The sequence below is a fragment of the Balaenoptera ricei genome, chromosome 10, assembly GCF_028023285.1.
Source record: "Balaenoptera ricei isolate mBalRic1 chromosome 10, mBalRic1.hap2, whole genome shotgun sequence".
Lineage (NCBI taxonomy): Eukaryota > Metazoa > Chordata > Mammalia > Artiodactyla > Balaenopteridae > Balaenoptera > Balaenoptera ricei.
Genome location: NC_082648.1, coordinates 80655704 through 80678538, shown reverse-complemented (window position 1 = coordinate 80678538; position 22835 = coordinate 80655704). Strand labels below are relative to the sequence as shown.

At 42.8% G+C, this 22835-nt stretch overlaps 1 protein-coding gene across 3 annotated transcripts in view; it reads left to right on the top strand.

The window, feature by feature from the left end:
- Positions 1-22835, top strand: part of TMCC3 (transmembrane and coiled-coil domain family 3) — a 439356-nt gene that overhangs the window by 146486 nt on the left and 270035 nt on the right. Inside the window, exon 1 of one of the 3 annotated variants that reach the window (XM_059936679.1) lies at positions 19168-19261. The exons of 1 other annotated variant lie outside the window; for it this stretch is intronic. In XM_059936679.1, coding sequence (XP_059792662.1) covers positions 19253-19261 — 9 coding nt within the window. In that variant the 5' untranslated portion in view covers positions 19168-19252. Of the gene's footprint in view, positions 1-19167; positions 19262-22835 lie in introns of those variants that run through there. One more of the 3 variants, XM_059936677.1, reaches the window with a different exon arrangement.

Sequence of the window (22835 nt, the reverse complement as noted above, 5' to 3'; positions counted from 1 at the left end):
CTTTTCCTTATTATGCCTCTGTCTAAGAAAAGCCTGGACACAGGTTCTTTGGAGAATATACATAAATGTTTATAGACTGAAAATAATATCAATAAATACCATCTGTGGCCCATACAGTTTTTTCAGACTTGTCCCCAGAGAGTCTTTAACAGAGCAACTCATATCCTTACCTTTGAAGCCAATATCATGCTGTTCAATCACCAGAAAATTGCCTGTCTTGAATATAGTCTTATCTGGAAAATAAACGACAATAAATAAAGATAAAACTGCTGTTATGTTGTTGTCATTGATAATAAATTATTAAAAAACTCTATGGGCATAATAAGGAAAAGATAACGTGGTGTGCTCTGGGGAGGATGACAAAGTATTCGCATCCTTTTTCCAAAATCTCTCTTCCATGATACCTGAAATTGCCATATTACTTAGACCTTTGTGATAAGGACACTAGACACCCTTCTTAAAATAACACCTCTCAAGCAATCCTGGAAGATATGGTACCCTGAGCTGTTATCTCTCACTTACACCTTATCTCCAATTAGTTGATCAAATTCCAGTGACCTAGCTGGTCTTCAAAGGAAGATAATAAGAGAGAAGTAATTTTTTTAATTTTTATTTTATATTGGAGTATAGTTGATTAATGATGATGTGTTAGTTACAGGTGTATAGCAAAGTGATCCAGTTTCACCCATACAAGTATCCATTCTTTTTCAAATTCTTTTCCCATTTAGGTTATTACAGAATATCAAGCCAAGTTCCCTATGCTGTACAGTAGGTCCTTGTTGGTTATCTATTTTATTTTATTTTTTTAATTTATTTTTTTAATTAATTTATTTTTGGCTGCGTTGGGTCTTTGTTGCCGCACATGGGCTTTCTCTAGATGCGCTGAGCGGAGGCCACTCCTTGCGGGCTTCTCATCGTGGTAGCTTCTCTTGTTGCGGAGCACGGGCTCTAGGCGTAGGGGCTTCAGTAGTTGTGGCACACGGGCTTAGTTGCTCCGTGGCATGTGGGATCTTCCCGGACCAGGGATCGAACCTGTGTCCCCTGCATTGGCAGGCGGATTCCTAACCACTGCGCCACCAGGGAAGTCCTGGTTATCTATTTTAAATATAGTGTGTACATGTCAGTCCCTTCCCCCCGACCTCCATCCTTTCCCTCCGGTAACCATAAGTTCGTTATCTAAGTCTGTGAATGTTTCTGTTTTGTAAGTAAGTTCATTTGTACCATTTTTTTAGATTCCACATATAAGCAATATCATATGATATTTGTCCTTTCTATCTGACTTACTAAGAGAGAAGGAATTTTTGATGAAGCGAAGAAACTAAGGAAGACACATACACAAAGCCACGCATTCATTCATTCATTCATTCTGCCAACAATCATTGAGTACTGACTTTGTGCCGTGCCCTGAGATGGAGCATGTAGTCTAGTTGGGGAGACACAATTATAGAGCAGTCATAGTGCTGTGGTGGAGGTATGTGTAGGGTATTATGGGCCAAATTCAAAGGGCATCGTGATGGTTAATTTTATGGATCAATTTGACTGGGACATGGGGAACCCAGATGTTTGCTTACACATTGTTCTGGGAGTATCTGTGAGGGTGTTTCTGGATGAGATTATCATCTGAATCGGTAGACTGAGTAAAGCAGACGGCCTTCCCCACCGTGAGTGGGCTTCATCCAATTCAATCTGTTGAAAGTCTGAATAGAAGAAAAGGCTAAGAAAGAATTCTCTCTCTGCCTGTCTTTAGGCTGGGACGTTAGTTTCCTCCTGCCTTTGGACTTGGACTCAGACTCAGACTGGAACGGGCATCACTGGCTCTCCTGGTTTTCAGGCCTTTAGACTCAGAGTAGAAATACGCCATCAACTTTCCTGAGCCTCAAGCTTGCTGATTGCAGATCTTGGACTTCTCAGCCTCCATAATCATGGGAGCCAATTCTTAAAGTAAATCTTGATTGATCGATAGATTGGTCAATAGATAGATAGATAGGTATCCTATTGGTTCTATTTCGCTGGATAACACAGACTAATACGGGCATCCTCCTCAGTCTGGGCAGGAAGGCTTGGGAAGGGAGGGGAGTTGTAAGAATAACTTTCTGGAAGCTGAAACCAGGCTAAATTCTGGAGGACACAGCAGAGTTAACAAAGAGGGAGATTACTTATTGCATGCTTTAAGACCCTGCCCCCAGATCTTTCCAGTTCAAAATTTTAATCAAGTACTTGGTTGAATATATATATAAGGCACTATTGGCAGATGTTACAAAGTTAAGAGAGATAGTGGTTTACTTTGCACAGTGGCAAAATCAGGGCTCAGATCTTGGCAGGATGTAGAATGGACCAGGTCCAACAAAATAAAGCTGAAGAGAGGTCAATGAAAGGCCTTGCATGTGTGTTAAAAAACAAAACAAAGCAACCACAAAAACAATCAGCTACACAAGCTGGGCAGGGGGTGAGAGGTGGGGAAAAGACACGTAAAATATTATTTTTTTTACCGAGATACTATTGACATAACATTATATTAGTTTTAGGGGCACAGCATAATGATTTATGTAAGTATTATGAAACAATCAACACAATAAGTTTAGTTAACATCCATCATCACAAATAGTTACAGTTTTTTGTGTGTGTGATGAGAGCTTCTAAGATCTACTTTCTTTTTTTTTTTTTTTTTTTTGATCTACTTTCTTAGCAACTTTCACATATACAATACAGTATTGTTAACTAGTCACCATGCTGTACATAACATCCTCACATCTTATTTATCTTGTAACTAGGAGTTTGTACCTTTTAACCACCTTTACCCATTCCACCCATCACCCAACTCCCCACCTCTGGCAACCATCAATCTGTTCTCTGTACCTATGAGTTTGTTTTTTTGTTTTTTTAAGATTCCACATATAAGTGAGAGCATAGAGTATTTGTCTTTCTCTGTCTGACTTATTTAACTTAGCAAAATGTCCTCAAGTTCCATCCATGTTGTTTCAAATGGCAAAATTTCTTTCCTTTTTTAATGGCTGACTAATATTCCATTGTGTGTGTGTGTGTGTGTGTGTGTGTATGTATGTATAATGGAATATTTTCTTTATCCATTCATCCATCAATGGACACTTAGGTTGTTTCCATGTCTTCTTGGCTATTGTAAATAATGCTGCAGTGAACATGGGGGTGCAAATACCTTTTTTTAAAAAATTAATTTCTTTATTGGCATATAGTTGATTTACAGTGTTGTGTTAGTTTCTGCTGTACAGCGAAGTGAATCAGCTGTATATATACACATATCCACTCTCTTCTAGACTCCATTTCCATATAGGTCATTACAGAGCACTGAATAGAGTTCCCTGTGCTATACAGTAGGTTCTTATTAGTTGTCTTTTATATATAGTAGTATGTACCTGTCAATCCCAATCTCCCAATTTATACCCCCCTTTCCCCCTTGGTAACCGTAAGTTTGTTTTCTACATTTGTGACTCAATTTCTGTTTTGTAAATAGGTTCATTTTACCATTTTTTTAGATTCCATATATAAGCGATATCATATGATATTTGTCTTTCTCTGACTTACTTCACTTAGTATGACAATCTCTAGATCCATCCATGTTGCTGCAAATGACATTATTTCATTCTTTTTTGTAGCTGAGTAGTATTCCATAGTATATATGTACCACATCTTCTTTTTTTTTTTTTTTTTTTTTTGGTACCATATCTTCTTTATCCATTGATGGACATTTAGGTTGCTTCCATGTTCTGGCTATTGTAAATAGTGCTGCAATGAACACTGAGGTGCATGTATCCTTTCGAATTATGGTTTTCTCTGAATATATGCCCAGGAGTGGGATTGCTGGATCATATGGTAGCTCTACTTTTAGTTTTTTAAGGAATCACCATACTGTTCTCCATAGTGGATGTACCAATTTACATTCCCACCAACAGTGTAGGAGGATTCCCTTTTCTCCACACCCTCTCCAGCATTTATTGTTTGTAGATTTTTTGATGATGGCCATTCTGACCAGTATGAGGTGATGCCTCATTGTAGTTTTGATTTGCGTTTCTCTAATGATTAGTGATGTTGAGCATCTTTTCATGTGCCTCTTGGCCATCTGTATGTCTTCTTTGGAGAAATGTCTATTTAGATCTTCCGCCCATTTTTTGATCGGGTTGTTAGGTTTTTTTTTGATATTGAGCTGCATGCGGCTATCTTTTTTTTTTTTTTTTTTAATTTAAATTTATTTATTTATTTATTTATTTAGGCTGTGGTGGGTCTTCGTTTCTGTGCGAGGGCTTTCTCCAGTTGCGGCGAGCGGGGGACACTCTTCATCGCGGTGCGCGGGCCTCTCACTGTTGCGGCCCCTCCCGTTGCGGAGCACAGGCTCCAGACGCGCAGGCTCAGCAGTTGTGGCTCACGGGCCTAGCCGCTCCGTGGCATGTGGGATCTTCCCGGACTGGGGCATGAACCCGTGTCCCCTGCATTGGCAGGCGGACTGTCAACCACTGCGCCCCCAGGGAAGCCCGCAGGTATCTTTTTGAGACTTTATTTTCTTTGGGTAACTACCCAGAACTGGAATTACTGGATCATATGGTAAAAAAGACTTATTTATATTATATGTGTTAGTTCAGAAGTTGGTAAACTATGGCTCATCAGCCAAATTCAGCCAGTAGCCTGTTTTTGTAAATAAAGTTTTACATATTGTCTGTGGCTGCTATCATACTACGACAGCAGAGCTGAGTGGTTGCAGCAGAGACGGTGTGGACCGCAAAGTTGAAAATATTTACCAATCCTCGATCTAGTCCATTGTGCATTCAGTGTGAGTCAAGACCATGATGTGCTCACTAAAAAAGCCAATTCTCCCTTAGGATCCATTTATAAAAATATAAATGCTGGGCTTCCCTGGTGGTGCAGTGGTTGAGAATCCGCCTGCCAATGCAGGGGACACAGGTTTGAGCCCTGGTCTGGGAAGATCCCACATGCCGCGGAGCAACTGGGCCCGTGAGCCACAATTACTGAGCCTGCGCGTCTGGAGCCTGTGCTCCGCAACAAGAGAGGCCGCGATAGTGAGAGGCCCGCGCACCGCGATGAAGAGTGGCCCCCGCTTGCCGCAACTAGAGAAAGCTCTCGCACAGAAATGAAGACCCAACACAGCCAAAAATAAATAAATAAATAAATAAATGCTTAAAATCATTTGTGAATGAATCAGTGGATGAACAAACAACCAAACAAGGGAGAGGATGGCTCACCCTGGTCTTTGTGGACAGGAACGCACCAGAGTCCTGGGCTCCATACTGGGGATGCAGTTAAAGAGGATTACTGGAGCTGGAACACTGGAGAGGAGCACTGGGTTACTGGTGACTGGATCTCACTCAGAGGGAAGGGCTGAGAGGGTATTGGGAATTGTATCAGGAACAAGTGAAGGAAATAGGGATGTTTAACCTGAAGAAGCAAATGCCAGAGATGGATATTAACAGCATCAGTGTTGATGACATTTATTGAATCTTAAGCACCAGGTTCCTTAAATATGGTATTTCATTCAATCCTCACAACAACCTTAGGAAATTGGTAGTATTAGTATGTCCATTTTGCAAATGAGGAATCTGCGGCACAGAAAGATAAAGTTGCCCAAGATCACACAACCAGTAAAATGGGAAGCTGAGACTCCATCCATGCAGTCTGCCCGCAGGCTTAATTGTGCACCATTAGCTGTCCTCCCTTATTTAAAGGGATATTAATAACCTTGTTACCTCTGATTCCAACAGACAGAGCAACAGCCAGAGGAGACAGAAACAGACCCCGGCGCAGTGCAAGGGAGACCTTTCAAATGTCCAGAGATGGAACAGGGTTTTCAGTGTGTTCAAGTAGGGGCCAGATAACTTGGCCAAGATTTCAGAGAGAGAATTCCAGAATGAATAAGAGCAGATAGCCTCCAAGATTCCTTCCTTCTCTTGATTCTGTCATGGTCTGAGGCTTGGGGCACTCCCTATATGGTCAGCTTAGGTCAGCAAGAGGCAGCAGTAGAAAGGGACCTGAGAGAGAGGCACTTTTCTAAGGACTTTAGCTACGTTAATTCACTTAATTCTCAAAACAGCTGAATGAACAGATACTACAAATGTCATCGTTCCCATTTTACACGTGGAAAAGTGAATCATGTAGTGGTTGCACAATTTATATAGAGTCACACAACTAATAATTATTAGAGCCAGGATTTGAATTTAGGCAGTCTGACTCTAAAGTCTATGCTCATAACCATTTCCATATAAAAATCTCTTATTTAAAGGGGATGTGTAATTTGAAAATGTTCCTTTTCTTTCCCTCTGCTACCCCACCAAGATTTTTGATACATCCCCTTCCCATCTTGTAAACCACTGTATTACTAGAAGTTAATGGTAGCAGCTGCCAATGTAACATTCTCATTTTGTCAGCTGATAATTTATAGGGTCTGATTCTTCTGGTTCGGAAACAGGGGGTTCCCAAATGTATCATAAACTCCTACAGACTAATCAAACTGCTATGACTGTGTTCATTCTCTCAGAAGCCCCAACTGAAGGTATAAACAATAATGTCCTACTCACAATATATGTCTGGTTCCTGTTTAAGTATTACCTCCACTGTGGGAAACGTTGAATTTCTATACCTCGTCTACAGAAGCAAGGCTGAGCTTTACACCGGTGATTTCTGCATATTAACTTACCTGATGGGTAAAGTGGAATTTGGTAATAGTAGGGACTACACTTGACACATAGCAGGTGCTTAATATGTATTTGCTTAATACATGTGATCATTTGGAATTTATTGAGTGGGGAAATGAAGATGTCAGGTAATTTTTTTTCCTTCAGGGTGCTTTTTGGGCTCTGACAGTGAGTAGCTAGTCCTATTTAATTTTTGTTTTTCCTCCAAGAGATTTGTGCTTTCAGTAACTGGGCAAACAAAAATTAGAGCATCTTCTCAATGCATTGCATTCCTGAGAGTAAAAGTCTTTCTTAAGAAAAAATGTTGTAATTATTTAGACAAATACTATGCTTCCAGCCTGCTTTTACTCCAGGTCTCTTTTTCCTCCGTATTCAAAGAAACCATTGATAGTCCAATTAGGACACAGAACATGAATTGTTAAATAAATGATTCACTTTATAGATAAGGATACAGGTTTTTGTGTCTAAGGAGACTGCTTGATTCATTGTGTACAAGGACAGACTGTTCCTTGCCCAGCTTATTTACCATGTGTTTTAATTAGCTGCCCAGCCTTTCATGGCAGTCACTGTTCCAAAGGTGGAGAGATTTGAGCTTGTTAAGGTGATGGCTTAAATAAGAGCCTTGGGTCTGCACTTTTCTTGCTCCTCTCATTTCTGCTCAGGGACTGAAGTCTGTACCCCAATATGGCAAAACTGGCATCCTCTCAGTGGCCCCAGGGCACAGTACATTGTGGGCTCCTCAATGGCATGAACTTTGTCTTATTGTCTTTTTACCCTCTTGGCCTAGCATAGTGCGTAGCACATAGGAAATGCTTAAGACATACTGGTTGAATTATTCAGCTGAGGCACACACCCTTGTCATCCTCTCTCTCATCTCCCACATACTGTGTAGCCTGCCCAGAGGTCATAGTCAAGATATTTAACTAACAGTGCAGCCTGGACACTGACCAACCAGCCGGTGAGCTGGAACAGGATCCTGAAGAACCCTGCCTGTAACAGACATTAACTCTTCAGATCTGGGGGACATAGGGAAGGAACATTCAAGGTAGGAGAACTCGGGGTTGGAACAGTGGTACTTACTAGTTGAAATGGAAGTATTTAAATATTTTAACAATGGTACAGCTGTACTAGTGCATACCAGCTGTTTAATTTCCCCAAAGCCAAACAGTACAATGCTGTCAGACTTACCTGTTTTTTTTCTTCCTTCCCCAAATGGAAATATTGTTGCTTTTTTCCCCCAGAAAACATAATGGCCTAAACATAGCCTTAGTAAAAATATAGTAAAATAAAATGAGCTGGGATAATGATAGCTGCAGTATAGTTTTTGAAATTTCTCTGAATTGCCACATCCAGACAGAGAAACTAGATGGCTAAATCCAAAACCTGTGAACACGAAGACCTGCATGGTATCAACATCTATGCAGAGAAAGCAGGGGGAAGCAGGGGGACATCTGATGGATCTAAGAGCAGGAGAATCCCAAACAGTCAACAGATGTTCACTGGAAAGCATGGCAGGCTAATCTGAGAACAGCAGCTGTAACGGGGAAAGAGGGGGAAGAGATCCGCCAACTCCAGTAGCAGGAGAATGGAGTGGGTTCGCAGTAAAAGTGGAAAGAGCTGGAGCAGTGTAACCTTTACAGATTCTCAGAACTGACCAGGCCAGGGATCCTTTTCAGGATAGGACATTGCCTTGAAGAGAAACTGTGGAGGTAGACAGTAGAGAAGGGAAAAAAAGCCCAGAGTTAAGCGGAGAGAGAGTCTTTAGTCTACATGACTTATGTATATATAGCCTGTAGTCTATAGATTGTATATAGATTTTAGGCCTCTTCAGGGGACAGAGCTGAGACTCTAAGGCTATATATAAATCATATACATCCAGAGGCCTAAAATTTGTGAGCAAGGCAGAAACATGGAGCATGCCTAGTACCAATATTGTGGTCTTGAAATACAGTTTACCACTCAATTAAATTAAGGCTTCTTGGAGAAATGGTTAAGTCTCAGAGAAATAGCTGATTCCTATCTGGGACAGAAAATGTACCAGTTGAGCCTGGAACATTCTGTCATACCTGATAGCGAGGAAGGTATCAAATACTTCTAGGGACATGGCAAAAAAAAAAAAAAAATCTCAGAAGCTGAATTGAAGAGGCTCTTACTGGCCAGAGATGAGACAATTTGAGCCTTCAGAAAGGATAATAATTGCAATTGATTAAAATCCACCAAATATGTTTAACCAATGAATTCATATAAATATTAAAAAATAAGTTATTACTTTCAGAAGATGATAGGGAACCAATTCATTATCTTGAGAACCGCTAAAGAAAGCAGAGTCAAACAATTATCTTGCCTTTTCTGTATAAATTGTAACACTGGGTAACCAATGGGGGAAATTATCTCTATATAAAAGCATTTCAATTAATGGATGAGAAAGAAACGTAGAACTAGAAACCTTTTTGTGGGATCTTAGTTCCCCAACCAGGAATCGAACCTGTGCCCCCTGCAGTGGCAGCGTGGAGCCCTAACTACTGGACCGCCAGGGAATTCCCCAGAAATCATTTTTTTTTTTTAATAGTTATTATTTTTATTGAGGTATGTAGAAATATTTTGCAGTCCTTATAAAGTCAACGGATTGAGGTATTGATCAATTGCTGCTAACATCACCCAAAGAGAGACAAGCAGACATGCTATGCCTCTTGATAAAAGCTTAATACCACCTGTAGTCTTGCCAAAGAGAAAGTGGATCCAGTTGCCATTCTGTAGGAAATACAGAGGACAGAGGAACAAATTAAAGTGCACCATAATGTGCAAGCAGCCAAATCCAGACTGTGGAAAACTCAAGACAAATGCCCCAGGGTTTTTCAACCGATGTAGGAAAAGAAAGGAATGGAGGAGGAATCTGTAGATTAAAAGAGACAAACAGGGCTTCCCTGGTGGCGCAGTGGTTGAGAGTCTGCCTGATAATGCGGGGGACACGGGTTCGGGCCCTGGCCTGGGAGGATCCCACATGCCGCGGAGCAACTGGGCCCGTGAGCCACAATTACTGAGCCTGCGCGTCTGGAGCCTGTGCTCCGCAACAAGAGAGGCCGCGATAGTGAGAGGCCCGCGCACCGCGATGAAGAGTGGCCCCCGCTTGCCGCAACTGGAGAAAGCCCTCGCACAGAAACGAAGACCCAACACAGCCTTAAATAAATAAATAAATAAATAATAAATAAATAAAAGAGGCGACTGTTGTAATGACTTAAAATTCTAAAAAAAAAAAAAAAAAAGAGACAAACAACATATCAAAGTGTTTTTAAGAACATGTGTACTTGAGTGATAAAACCATAAAGAAATGTACGGATATTAGTACTTTAAGAGTCAGGATAATATTAATTTTTTGTGGGGAGGAAAGGGGATGGGGCACGAGAGGGGTTTCTGGGTTACTGACAAGGTTATATTTGTTGACTTGGGTGGTGGTTACAAGAATGTTTGCCTTAGTAACTTAAAAAGCTGCACATTTGCTTTTTGTTTGTGTTTGTATCTGTGTTTCATTTTCAATTAAAAAGATTTTTTAAATGATACTGAAATTATAAGCCCTTCTCTAAATTCTTTATCCCAACTTCAGAGATAAATACTGTTAACATTTTGGTGTTTGTCTTTTCAGACTTTTTTTTTTAATTTTTTTTTTTTTTAACTTTGGGTTTACTTATTTATTTATTTTTATGGCTGTGTTGGGTCTTTGTTTCTGTGTGAGGGCTTTCTCTAGTTGCGGCAAGCGGGGGCCATTCTTAATCGCGGTGCGCGGGCCTCTCACTATCGCGGCCTCTCTTGTTGCGGAGCACAGGCTCCAGACGCGCAGGCTCAGTAATTGTGGCTCACGGGCCCAGTTGCTCCGCGGCATGTGGGATCTTCCCAGACCAGGGCTCTAACCCGTATTCTCTGCATTGGCAGGCAGATTCTCAACCACTGCGCCACCAGGGAAGCCCTTTTCAGACTTTTATATTAGCACGTATGTTATGTAGGTTTTACCTAAATGACAATATACTGCAGATACAGTTTTGAGACCAGCAATATTTTCACTCAGCAATATGTCATGGACATCTTTCCATGTCCAGTCATATAGAGCAGCCATATTCATTTATGATAAAAAGGTAATTATTTTAAAATAAAAATACCTGTTCCTTACCAAAAATTTCACGCAATACAGAATAAAAGCAGCACATTCCTCAAAATCTCACCACCCATAAAAGAAGGAAATCATGCCATTATAACTATGTGAGGTGGTGTTATCTAAACTTATTGTGATAATCATTTTGCAATATATATATATATAAAATCAATATGTTGTACACCTTAAACGAATACAGTGTTATATGTCAATTATATGTCAATAAAACTGGAAAAACATCTCACCACCCAGAAATAATAACATAATTCAAGGTCTCTTTTATTTATATATAAAGCTGGAAGATGAGAGAGAGACAGACAGACAGATGGAGAGAGAGTATTTTATGATTATTTACCAAAGTTATTTTAATTGAAGTACTGAATTTAAGTTTGACTTTTACAGAAGAAAAAACTAAAATTAAACTGAAGTAATTCAGTTTCAGATAACTTTTTACCCCCACCATGGGAGAAGTGTTTTATAAGACATTCCTGAGGTTAAGAAAAAAGTTAGGAAATCATTAAGAAGTTGAATTTTAGGAAATCATTAAGAAGTTGTAGTTACAATATTTCTCTTGATTTATGCTTCAATTTTAGATGATGGCAGTTGGTTCCCTGCAGGTGAAAGATGAGGTAATTAGCATTTTACTTCTTCCCTCTCTCCTTCTCCCACCTCCTGATTTGTAAAATCTTTGTATTATTTTTACTTTGTCAGTATTCGTAACATCTACATTTTGTTCCATAGCTAGAATTCCATCAGTTCTTTGTCTTAGTTCTGTATGTAAATAGCTTACCTGTCCATCATCAGGCTCTTTTACTTTGTTTTTTTAAAATCCATTGTGTATTTTTTACTTAACACATCTCAATTAGAACCAGCCACAATTTTTAAAAAAATATTTATTTATTTGCTTGCATCTGGACTTGGTTGCGGCTCGCTGGCTCCTTAGTTGTGGCATGTGAACTCTTATTTGCAGCACGCACGTGGGATCTAGTTCCCAGACCAGGGATCAAACCGGGGCCCCCTGTGTTGGGAGCGCAGCATCTTAACCACTGTGCCACCAGGGAAGTCGCAGGCTCTTTTACTTTTAATTCTTACCTTGGTGTCTTCTGTTCCTGATTCTTTTTTAAAAATTCATTTCTTGGTCCTGATTGGTTAGTTTTTTTTTTTTTTAAGAAAGACTCATGGGTATTTTACTCTGTTCTTTCATGCATGAGAATCTACCTGTGGCTAGGTGTAATATTCCTAGGTCATACTTTTTTCTCTCCAAACTCTCCAGACATTGTTTTATTGTCTTCTGGCATTGAGGCTGTTTGGAAATGTTTGTATCCAGCTTGATTCCACCCCTACCCACCTCCACCTCCATGGATGATTTGCCTTTTCTGCCCAATGTCTAAATAATTATTTCCCCTAGAAAATTAGTAACAACCAGGCTATATCTTGATGTTGTTCAAAGCAGTTTTTTTCCCTTGGTATACAGTGGAAAATTTCCTCTGCAGATTCAGTTCTTCCTTCATTTTAGGAAAAACGTCCCTGTATTGTGTTTCTGAATGAATATTTTGTTGCATTTATTAGATTTTATACAGCAGTTAGGGATACCAATTATCCTTATGTTTGATTGTATCTTGGTTCTCTTATTATCTTCTTATTATCTTCTCCCTAATTGCTTTACTCCCTCTGCGTTTTCCCTTTGTATTTGCCATAATTATCTCAAGCCTTTTATCCATGCCATTAATTCAATTTTCAATCATGTCTTTCCTGTTACTTTGGCATTTCTAATTTATGTATTAGATATATAATGGTGTTGTTTCAGTTCTTGATTCATTTCCTTAGCTCTGAAATCTCTTTATTCTCCCTCTGTCATTTTATCATCTCAATTTTGAGATCTTATTTTCTCAGATTCATTTTCTTATTAAGGCCTTTTTGTGCAGTGCACTCCCTGGGGATCTCCTGTATCTTGGTGTTATGTTTTCTTCCAGACTGGTTTCTTCATAGTTCACCTATTAACCTTCCTTCCTCCCCATCCCTCCCTTGTTTGTACCGTATTTACATGGTCACCATGTAATTTCTTTTCATCTCACGCTTGTTTAATAAAGGCGGCTCCAATCAGATCTTTTTGTTAACTATTATAGAGTGGATGAGGTCTCTTTGCCCCTATTCCCACCTTATCTAGGATGAACGTGTTGCCTTCCCTCTGAGCGAGTGGATGAGGTCTCTTTGCCCCTATTCCCACCTTATCTAGGATGAACGTGTTGCCTTCCCTCTGAGCTAGTTTTTGTTCATTATATTAGGTATTAGGACATCTTAGGATGCTTTTCCTAAAATGCAAATTTTATCCTGCCACATCTTTCTTAAAACTCTTTGGTGGTTTCTCATAGCTTTTAGGGAAAATGTGTAAACTTCTTAACTTACATTCAAGGTCCTTCATTATTTGGCCCACATACCTTCCTAGCTCAGGTCTCCTATCATTCTGTACCTCATTCATTAATTGATCACAGGAGGCTTTTTGCTGAGCTTGGATTTGGCCTCGGAACCCTTCTCAACACAGGGCTTCAGGTAGCCTATTAGCTATCTTCTCTAGTTAAATCCCATTCATCCTTCAAAACTTAGTTCCAGAGTTCTCTTCTCTGGGAAAATTTCCCAGAATACTCCTCCCTTCCTTTTCCTTCACTGTGTAGTTCAGATATCCCTCTTTTGTGATTTTTCTGCCATATAATTTATCATACTTAATTGTAATTTTCTTTTACAATATGGTGTAATAGATTTTGGAGCCAGAACACCTAGGTTCAGAAATTAGCTCTGCCTTACTTGCCATCCGTCTGACTTTAGGGGTCCTTTCTGTGCCTGCTTCCTTGTGACAATTAAGTACCTTAATGCATGTAAAGCTTTCACTGAGTATGTGATCAATGTTATTTATTGCTTTTTATTAAAAGGAGCCATCAGACAGCGATAATGGCCCCATACCACCCAGAGCCCCTGCCTGGCAACCCAGGAGCTGTCCGTGGTGCTAAAACAATGCCCTTCAACACAGAACAATGTCCCCAGTGTCTGTCATATATTTAGCCCCAAATAGGGATAAACCCATGATTACATCTTTCCAGCTTTAGCAGTAGATGCAGAAACTGTTTCTCCCTTTCCATTTCTACAACCACCATTCTAATCCTGGCCTTGGCCACCTCATCAGCACCATTTTGTGTGACTGAAGTGAGCTTCTTAACTGGCCTCCCTACAACTGGACCATTTGACCAACCACATTCATATTATCCTCCTCTAAATCTTTGTTTATATCAAGTCATGTCCCTACTTACTAACTCACAAAGAATTTCTAAAGAGTAGAAACAACTCAAATGACAACTTGAAGGGGTGGTTAAATGATAAAATATATCAATGAGATGTCCATATAAGCAGCAATAAAGGTAATTATTAAGGCCATGTAAAAATATAGAAAACTTTTTGTTGATGGAAAGGAGCAGGCTACAATATGTGTATTTTTTAAATTAATTAATAAATTAATTAATTTTTGGCTGTGTTGGGTCTTCGTTGCTGCATGCGAGCTTTCTCTAGTTGCGGCGAGCAGGAGCTACTCTTCATCGCGGTGTGCAGGCTTCTCACTGCAGTGGCTTCTCTTGTTGAGGAGCACGGGCTCTAGAGCACAGGCTCAGTAGTTGTGGTGCACAGGCTTAGTTGCTCCGCGGCATGTGAGATCTTCCCGGACCAGGGCTCGAACCGCTGTCCCCTGCATTGGCAGGCGGATTCTTAACCACTGCGCCACCAGGGAAGTCCCAATATGGTTTTTTGTTTGTTTGTTTTTTAAAAAATTTTATTTATTTATTTATTTTTATTTTTGGCTGTGTTGGGTCTTCATTTCTGTGCGAGGGCTTTCTCTAGTTGCGGCGAGCAGGGGGCCACTCTTCATTGCGGTGCGCGGGCCTCTCACTGTCGCGGCCTCTCTTGTTGCGGAGCACAGGCTCCAGACGCGCAGGCTCAGTAGTTGTGGCTCACGGGCCCAGTTGCTCCGCGGCATGTGGGAGCTTCCCAGACCAGGGCTTGAACCCATGTCCCCTGCATTGGCAGGCGGATTCTTAACCACTGCGCCACCAGGGAAGCCCCCAATATGGTTTTAACATCATTCATTCATTTGTTAAACATGTACTGAGTACCTGTTTTGTGGGCCTATTCTGTGATAGGCTGTAGAGATGTAAGAATTATTAAGACAGTCCCTTCCTTCTTTAAGGAGCCGTGTCTAAAGGAGTCTAGCAGAAGAGAAAGCCATGTAAACAGATTGCAAGCAGATATGCATTTCGGCTGAGACTAGGAAAGGATATGGAAATTTGTAAACAGTATCAGGGGTGGGAGTGTGGGTGAATTTTGTCTTTTTAAATACCTGTTAGGGAATGAACCCTGTACAGAACCTCAGAGAAGAGAGCAGAATCAAATTCCTCCAACAAAGGCTACACACAGCTCCAGGTAACCTCTTCCCCACTATCCATCCATGTATCCTCAGGCCACCAAAAAAAAAAAAAAAAATTGAATGGAGTGCCCAATTCCTAGGTTGTGGCTCGGAGAAGTCAAAGAGGGCTTGACAAGGGCAAGAAGAAAAACAATGGCATAGCAACCACGTAGACCTTCTACAGCAAAATAAATGGATATTTTTGAGTGATTGTGATAATGCAAATAAAAATGGAGGGAATGTGTATAATCGTACCCTGATGAGTATCCCCAGCCTCTTATTAACTGGCCGCCAGGCATACCTCCCCAGTCATGTGCCCCAGGACTCCCTAGGAGATCTGTTTTGTTTTGTTTTGTTTTTTTTTACTGTCACCACCTCCAGCTTGTTGGCCATTCTGCTGTCCCCTATCAAGAATATTCTTCACTCTTTTAATTCAAATCTTGTACTTTTTTTAAAAGACAAGGACTCATCTTCTTCAAGAACCCTTTCTTAGTTAACTCCATTCTATTCTAGTATAAATACTTGAAAGTCAGTTTTACTGGATGTAAAATTCTTGGCTCACATTTCCTGCGCTTTGAAGAAGTTCAAGAGAGAGAGAAGAGTCTGTGATACATTAGCATCTGCCTGGCACTGGTTAATCTCATAGGCTCTGGAGTTAGACAGATCTGGGTTAGATCTGCACTACTTATTAGCCATGCAACCTATGGAAGGTGTTTAATCACGATAAACCTTAGTTTCCTAACCTATCACATGGACATAATAACAACTATCTGGTAGGGTTTTGTGAGGATGAAACAGACTGATATATGTAAAATGGCTTGTCATGGTGCCTGGGGCATATGAAGTATTCAATATATGTAGTTGTGACCATATCTTTTCCTTGAAATTATTCTTGATCTGTTTCAGGGAAATATAGATTGATTCAACCAATAATGTATGTCCTTCACAGTAGGTATTTAATAGATGCCTTCTGAAGGGTTCTGATTTAAGAACATTGGCAAAGAAAAACAATATTCCATTACTAATGAATTTCCAAATGGAGGGTGACAGACTGGTAAGAAGTTATGCTAGTTGGTAACATTTCTTATCTACAAAAAATAGACAAATTATTCATTTCTCATTTACTATGTATGTGAAATTATAAACTGATTCATTTTTGCCCAATTTTATATCAAATACCTATCTACGTTAATAAATAATGAAAGAAGTTAAGTTGACCTGCTAATCCTAGTACATTTCCTGCTGTATTTAAGATGAGGACCTAAAAATCTGGCCTGAAGATCAAGAGGGCTAAATATCACTGTTTGTGACTGGTGGAGATATTGTTACACAATTGAGAAAAAGAAAATGGGGGAAAAATATACTATATTCTCAAATATTTGGTGGTTTTCAAGGAAACAAATAGTAATACATCTGAGTTTAGAAGATTAATGGAGGTGTGATAATACGAACTAGTGATATAACTTATCATTCAAACACTTTTAAGATACTTTAAATATATAAAGGAAATAAAGACCCTCCTCTTCACCCTCCCCCGCAAAAAAGAGGAAAATCTGATTCAATCTACTTCCACTGCTAAATTGGTTCTTCAAGTTAGTTAATGATAGTATTGGAGACGGGGATTTCCATAGATGAGCAGTATGACTATGTTCCATTAGCATCTGATATGTTGTCATTTATTTGATACAGCTGAATAATTGTCGGTTTCTGAAAGGAGTTTAAAAATTATTCTGGCTAACTAATGCTCGAAAATCACCCTAACAATTACTTAGCTGAAACTTCCCCCCCCCCTCACACCAGGAGTGTTATTCAACTTTAGTAAGAAATTAACATTAATTGGATTAGAAATTGCATTCACAAAGGAAAGAACATTCACTAGAAGGAGGAGAGAGAGGTGGTAGAAAGCAGCATAAGCAGTGTAAAACAAGGGGCTGTGGTGAGATATTATACAAACCAATGAAGTTACTAACACTGTTCCTCCAGATTAAGATTTCCCACAATGCTGAGCACAAAATATTCACATGGTAATACTCTAAAACTAAAACTTTACTTCTGGATAGGTCTTTAACATATCCATTTAGTCCAAGTTCTCATCTTACAGATGAGGAAGCCAAGGCACAGAGATGGGAAGCAACTAATTTGATCTATGACAAGAACTCATATATTTACTTTGAATAACACTTTTCATTGCTATACCTTTTATGTGAAGCAGAGCACAGGAGGGCAGTAAAGCATGGGAATTAAGTGGATGGGTCCTGGAGTCAGACAGCCTGAGTTCAAATCCTGACTGTGCCACTAACAAGCTGTGTGACCTTGGACAAATTACTTACCCTCTCTGAGCCTTAGTAGCTCTCTCTAAAAAACCATAAAATCATAGTACACTTCATAGGTTTGTATGGATTGAAAGTGGTAACATAGGTAAAGCCCATGGTGCATAAGTAAGTACACTTGCTGCAACTGTTACTTCCCCAAAGGCAAAACATCAAAGACCAATCTGAAGGGATTCAAATCAAGGGAGCAAAAAACCCATGTATTTATGTATGCAGGTCATAAATTAAAGTAAAAAGGGGGTGAGCAGATTTCATTAATTTCCTTCCTTTACTTTTTCTCCTACTACATCAGTCACCCCTACTCTCAGCTGCGCTGGTAGGCACCCAAGAGAAATCCAGACAAAATATTTTTATTCATTTGATCATAAAAGTACTTAGTCTGTTTAATATTTGGTCTCTATAGTGCTGCTGACACGCTATCAATGTTAGAAAATTATTACAGTATATCTTTGACAGTGGTAAGTGGTGATCTGCCAGAATAATTGGCAGCCAGGCAACGTAAAAGCTGAAACATTCTCACAAGTGTTTACCCAGCACAAGCCTTCCTACTGCCGTCTGCCTGTTTACCTGGCACAGCCCGGCTGGAAAACACAAGCGTCTTTGTATGCTTTTCAAAGGATCTTTTGGTAAACAAGGGATATTTTTTTCTATATTGAATTCAGGCTGCCTTGCATTCTGTGCTTTGATATACTTTGCTCAGCAGTAGAAGCCCCAAAGAGAAAGGCCAGGTTTCTTCCCGAAGACCCTCACACATCATTCCATCCTACTTTTATCCTTGAGGATTTGGATCCTGCATACCCTGGCTCAAGGTGTGCTGTGTTTTCATGATCAGGAGGAATATATCTCCTCTCCCTCATCCTTTTCCCAGCAGCATTAGCATTTAGGGATGGGCTTTCCCTGTTGTTTGGAGAAGTTGGAGTGGGCATGGGGAGACTGTGTGTGAAGAGGAAGCTTTGCAGGCAGGGGTTTGCCAGGAAGACCTGTGGGTTCTTCCGTAAGAGGACGCAGACCCCTTCCCCCACTGAGCTCGTTCGTCTGGACAAAACTAGACCATCTTTGTTCCGAGAGGTTGTCTTTCCTCCTGCCACGGGTTGATCTGCTGTCTCCCACTCCTAACTCTCACCCCAACCCTCCCCCCAAAAGGTTTATGAATGCTCAGGACTTCCAGAAGACAGTCGCTGAATCTATAAAGTAGAATGGGACACCAGCAGGCATCCTCCCATCCATCGGGGAGAACAGAAGTATCAATCCTCTCAGAGCGGTGAGAACTCCCGCCTCCGTTCTCCACAATTCCCTCTTGCTCCTCAAACTGGGTGCCCCGCAGGGTGGACGTTCAACTCCAACCGTCTCCCAGCGCTGGGGTGGCCGTGGGGATCGGCTCCTCTCCGGGTGAGGAGAGGGGCGAAGCTGCCCGGGAAGGTGGGAGCGCCGCGACGGGGGAGGAAGGCGCCCGAGCTCGGCCCGCGGCGGGGCGGACCCGAGGACCCTGCGGTCGGCGTGCCCCCGCCCCGCCCCCGCGGAGGCCGCCGCCTGCTCGCCGGCCGCGGCGCACGCGTGTGCAGGAGGGGGCAGCGCGACACTCCCTGGCCGGCCGTGCGCCGCGCCCGACCCTCCGCCTCGCGCCCGCGCCGCCGAACCCGACCCGGGCCGTCCCTGCACCATGCGGAGGGTGAGTGCGCCCCGCCTCGAAGGCGGGAGGGGGCCGGCGAGCGTGAGAGCGCTCCCCTCCAGCCCGGCTCAGGGCCGCCGGGAGCGATGCGAGAGCCTCGCGGGGGAACCGGGCGGGAAGGGCTGAGGGCTGGGCGGCCGGTCTCGCGGGGCCGCGGCCGTGGTCTGGGCGTGGGGGGAGGCGCCCTAAGGACGGTGTCGGCGGGCTACCGGGGGCCCTGGCGTCTCTCCTCTCCCGAGGGCATGGGGCTCATTTGTCACCTGCGGCGGCGCGGACACGTCGGGGCTCTCTGCCCGCGCCTCCCCGGGGCCGCGGTGGGCTGTTCCCCCCCGCACCCCGCGCCTCTGGTTTGCGGGGGGAGCCCCTTCCCCCGCGCCCCCCGAGCCGGCTCGGCTCGCCACTGCGTTCTGAGCTCGGCGCCTCGCTCCTCCCTCGGGAGCCTCGTAAACTTTGCGGGCGGGCGCGGGTCGGGCTCCCGCGGCGCACACTCCAGGGAGGGGCGGGCCCCAGAGTCGGGCGGGTGACAGCGCAGTGGTGTGGGTATGAGTTTCGGGGAGGTGGTCGTCACCCCTCGCCTCTAGACACGCGCTCGCTTCTGGCGTTTGTTAGGCGCAGGGCAGTGTGAACTCGAGTCACTCCCTCGGCGCGAGGGAGGCAGGCGCTCGCTGCTCGCCGACCGGAACCCGCGCCGAGGCCCGGAGGCCGGCTCCCAGCCCTGCGCCTGGGCTGGGGGCGCCCTCGGCAGCGGCTCCTTCCCAAACGGCAGGTGTGAGGGCCCTGCGCACACCCTTTTCCCTCCAGCCAGAGCCCTTAGTGGAAAAACTCCAATCTACAGGCTGAACTGCAGGGTTTATTCCACCTCAAGGGACAGCCTGAGGTTGGTGATGTTTGTTGTCCGCCCCGAGAGCACGCGCGCACAGGTCCTGCACAGCTTGATCTTGCCTGTCTGAGGGAGCTGACTGACACGAACGTGTTGGTGGTTTCATGAGTTACCAGTACCAATATGCGGCTGGATTTTAATCTTGGGGACAGAGGCTGCTTTAATCAAACGCGGGATCTCGGCACTTATAGGGAGAAGAGGGTGGAGGAAACTCAAGGAGATCCAGGTAGATATCCATGACATTTCCCCAGACCTCCTAAGGCCAACCCTGATGACAGTTTATGTGCCAAAGAAAGGGTGTTGGGTGTTTTCTGAAGAGACGAGGCTGAGAGAGGAAATGGGAAAAGCAGAGTAAGACTCTCACCAGAGCCTGTGAATTTCTCTGGCTTGGAGTTTGGGGTTGCCTTGTTACTAAGGTATGTATGTGCCCATTAATTTGGTCACCTGAGTGGCCCTTCCAAAGATTTCTTCCTCTCAGGGGCTGGGTTGCTTCAACAGGAGCTCTGGCCTGTTGTTTTGCAGATGATGCCAGATTATTAGGTGTTGTGTTTGGTGGGGGTGGGTGGTGTTTGGCGTGAATATATGAAGAGCAAGTGTGAATTGGCCCCAGCTGCCTCTGGAAAGTCTGTTAGTGAGCTGACACGGAAATTTACCTGGCTTACCTTTGGAGTGAGTCCAAACCTGCTCAGGTGTTTCTGGGGAGAATAGGATTCCAGCCAGGCTGGCCAGCTAGTTGGCATGCCTGGCATCAGTGGAGCAGCAGAACTGGAAATTGGTGGGGCTACTTGTTTAAACTCCAAATTTAGGGGTCAGCAACCTCCTTTTACTTTGAGTGCCACTGGGGTTCTTAAGGAAGGCAGCTGGGATAGGATCTGTAGGCCTCAGTAAGGTGTGTTAGGTGGAGAATCTAGATTTGGAGATGGAGGGCATTGACCAGAGTATTTTAAAATGAGATTTGCATATCACCTGCTTTAGGATGGAAGCGATGAATGCTCGCTAGAAATGCAGATTTCTGGGCTCTACCTCAGTCCTATTATATCAGAGCCTCTAGGACTGGAGCTCAGCAATTTATACTTTAAGCACCCACCACCACCTTAAGGCATACGTATTAGACATCTACTATGTGTAGGCACTGTTCTGAGCTCTAGGAGTACAGAGGGCAGATGACAGCTAAGAGCCTTGTTCTCTTGGAGAATGCATTCTAGTTGAGAAATTTGACAGTACAGAAGTAAACAAATATTCAAGTAATTTTACAGAGTGACGAGTGCTGTGAGGAAAATAAAGTAGGATAATGGAATAGTTACTAAGCCCAAGCTTGTACTGCTGGCCGCAAGACAGGCCAATAAACTGAGAGACGAGGTGTTGGGACAAGTAAAAACAACTTTATTCAGAAAGCCGGCAGACTGAGAAGATGGTGGACTAGTGTCCCAAAGAACCATCTTAACCTGAGTTAGAATTCAGGCTGCTTTTATACTGAAAGGGGAGGAAGTGTGGCTGGTTGTTGCAGACTTCTTGGTGCCGGAATCCCTTGTTCTTGCAGCTGTCCTGGTAGGTCTGGTCATAATGTTCCTATAAACCTTCAACAAGACAAATGTTTTTTCTGTTCTGCAACTTTTTATCTCTATATGAGTGGGAAAGTGTTATACCTTTAAAGGTCAGAGCCTTGGGAATGGGCTATCCTGTATATTTCAGGCTATAGGCAACATTCTTTTACAAAAGGGTCAGAGCCAGCATGACTTAAGCACAGGCAACAGAGCACAAAGTTTAGAGCTAAAGGAATAGGTCAGTATGGAGTGAGGTTTGTTCTTCTCTGTTACAGAAAGGGGAGTGAATCAGGCAGTGAAGCCATTTTAGCGTGTGTGGGCAGGGAAGACGTTTCTAAGGAGTTGACATTTGAACTGTGAATTACACGATGAAAAGAAGTCAGTTATGCAAAGTTTCAGGGAAAGTGCTGCAGGCTGAGGAAGATCAAATGCGAAGGCCCTGAGGCAGGAACAGGCTTGGCCTGTGTGAGAAACAGAGAGAAGATATCAGAGTTGAAGCAGAGTGGGGTGCATAAGGGGTGGGGAAAGTGGAATGAAGGGACCAAGTTCTATAGGACCTTCTTGGCCATGTTAAGAAATTTAGATTTAAGCCTAAATGCAGACGGATGATATTTAAAGAATTTTAAGGAGAGGAGTAGAATGATGTGGTCTGGTTTACTTGTTTGAAGATCAGTTTGGCTATTGTGCGTAGAATGGATTATGGAATGGGGATGGTACTGGTAAAGGGAGACCACCTTTGAGTGCAGGAGTGATGGAGAGAGGGGGAGATATTTCGGAGGTAGAGTCAACTGAACTTGCTGATGTGGGAGGAAGGAAGGGGTAGGAATCCTCTCATGTACATTTAAAGTTGCTAATTGCGTGTGAGTGTGGGTATGTGAGAGTGCGTGCGCGCAAGAGAGAGGGAAAGAGAAGTGGAGAAAAGAAGGTGGTTGGGCCTTGGTTGGAATGCCCCAATGATCATGAAAATAGCTAACAGTCAGTGAACATTTTCTGTGGTACATGTATTAGCAAGAGTCTTGTGAAATAGCAACTGTTGTCACCGTTCTACAGATGTGGTAATAACAAGCTCAGAAAGGTTGAGTATGTTGCTCTAGGCCACTCAGCTGAGTGTTGGACCTGGAATTGTACCCGGGTTTGCCTGCCCCAAAGC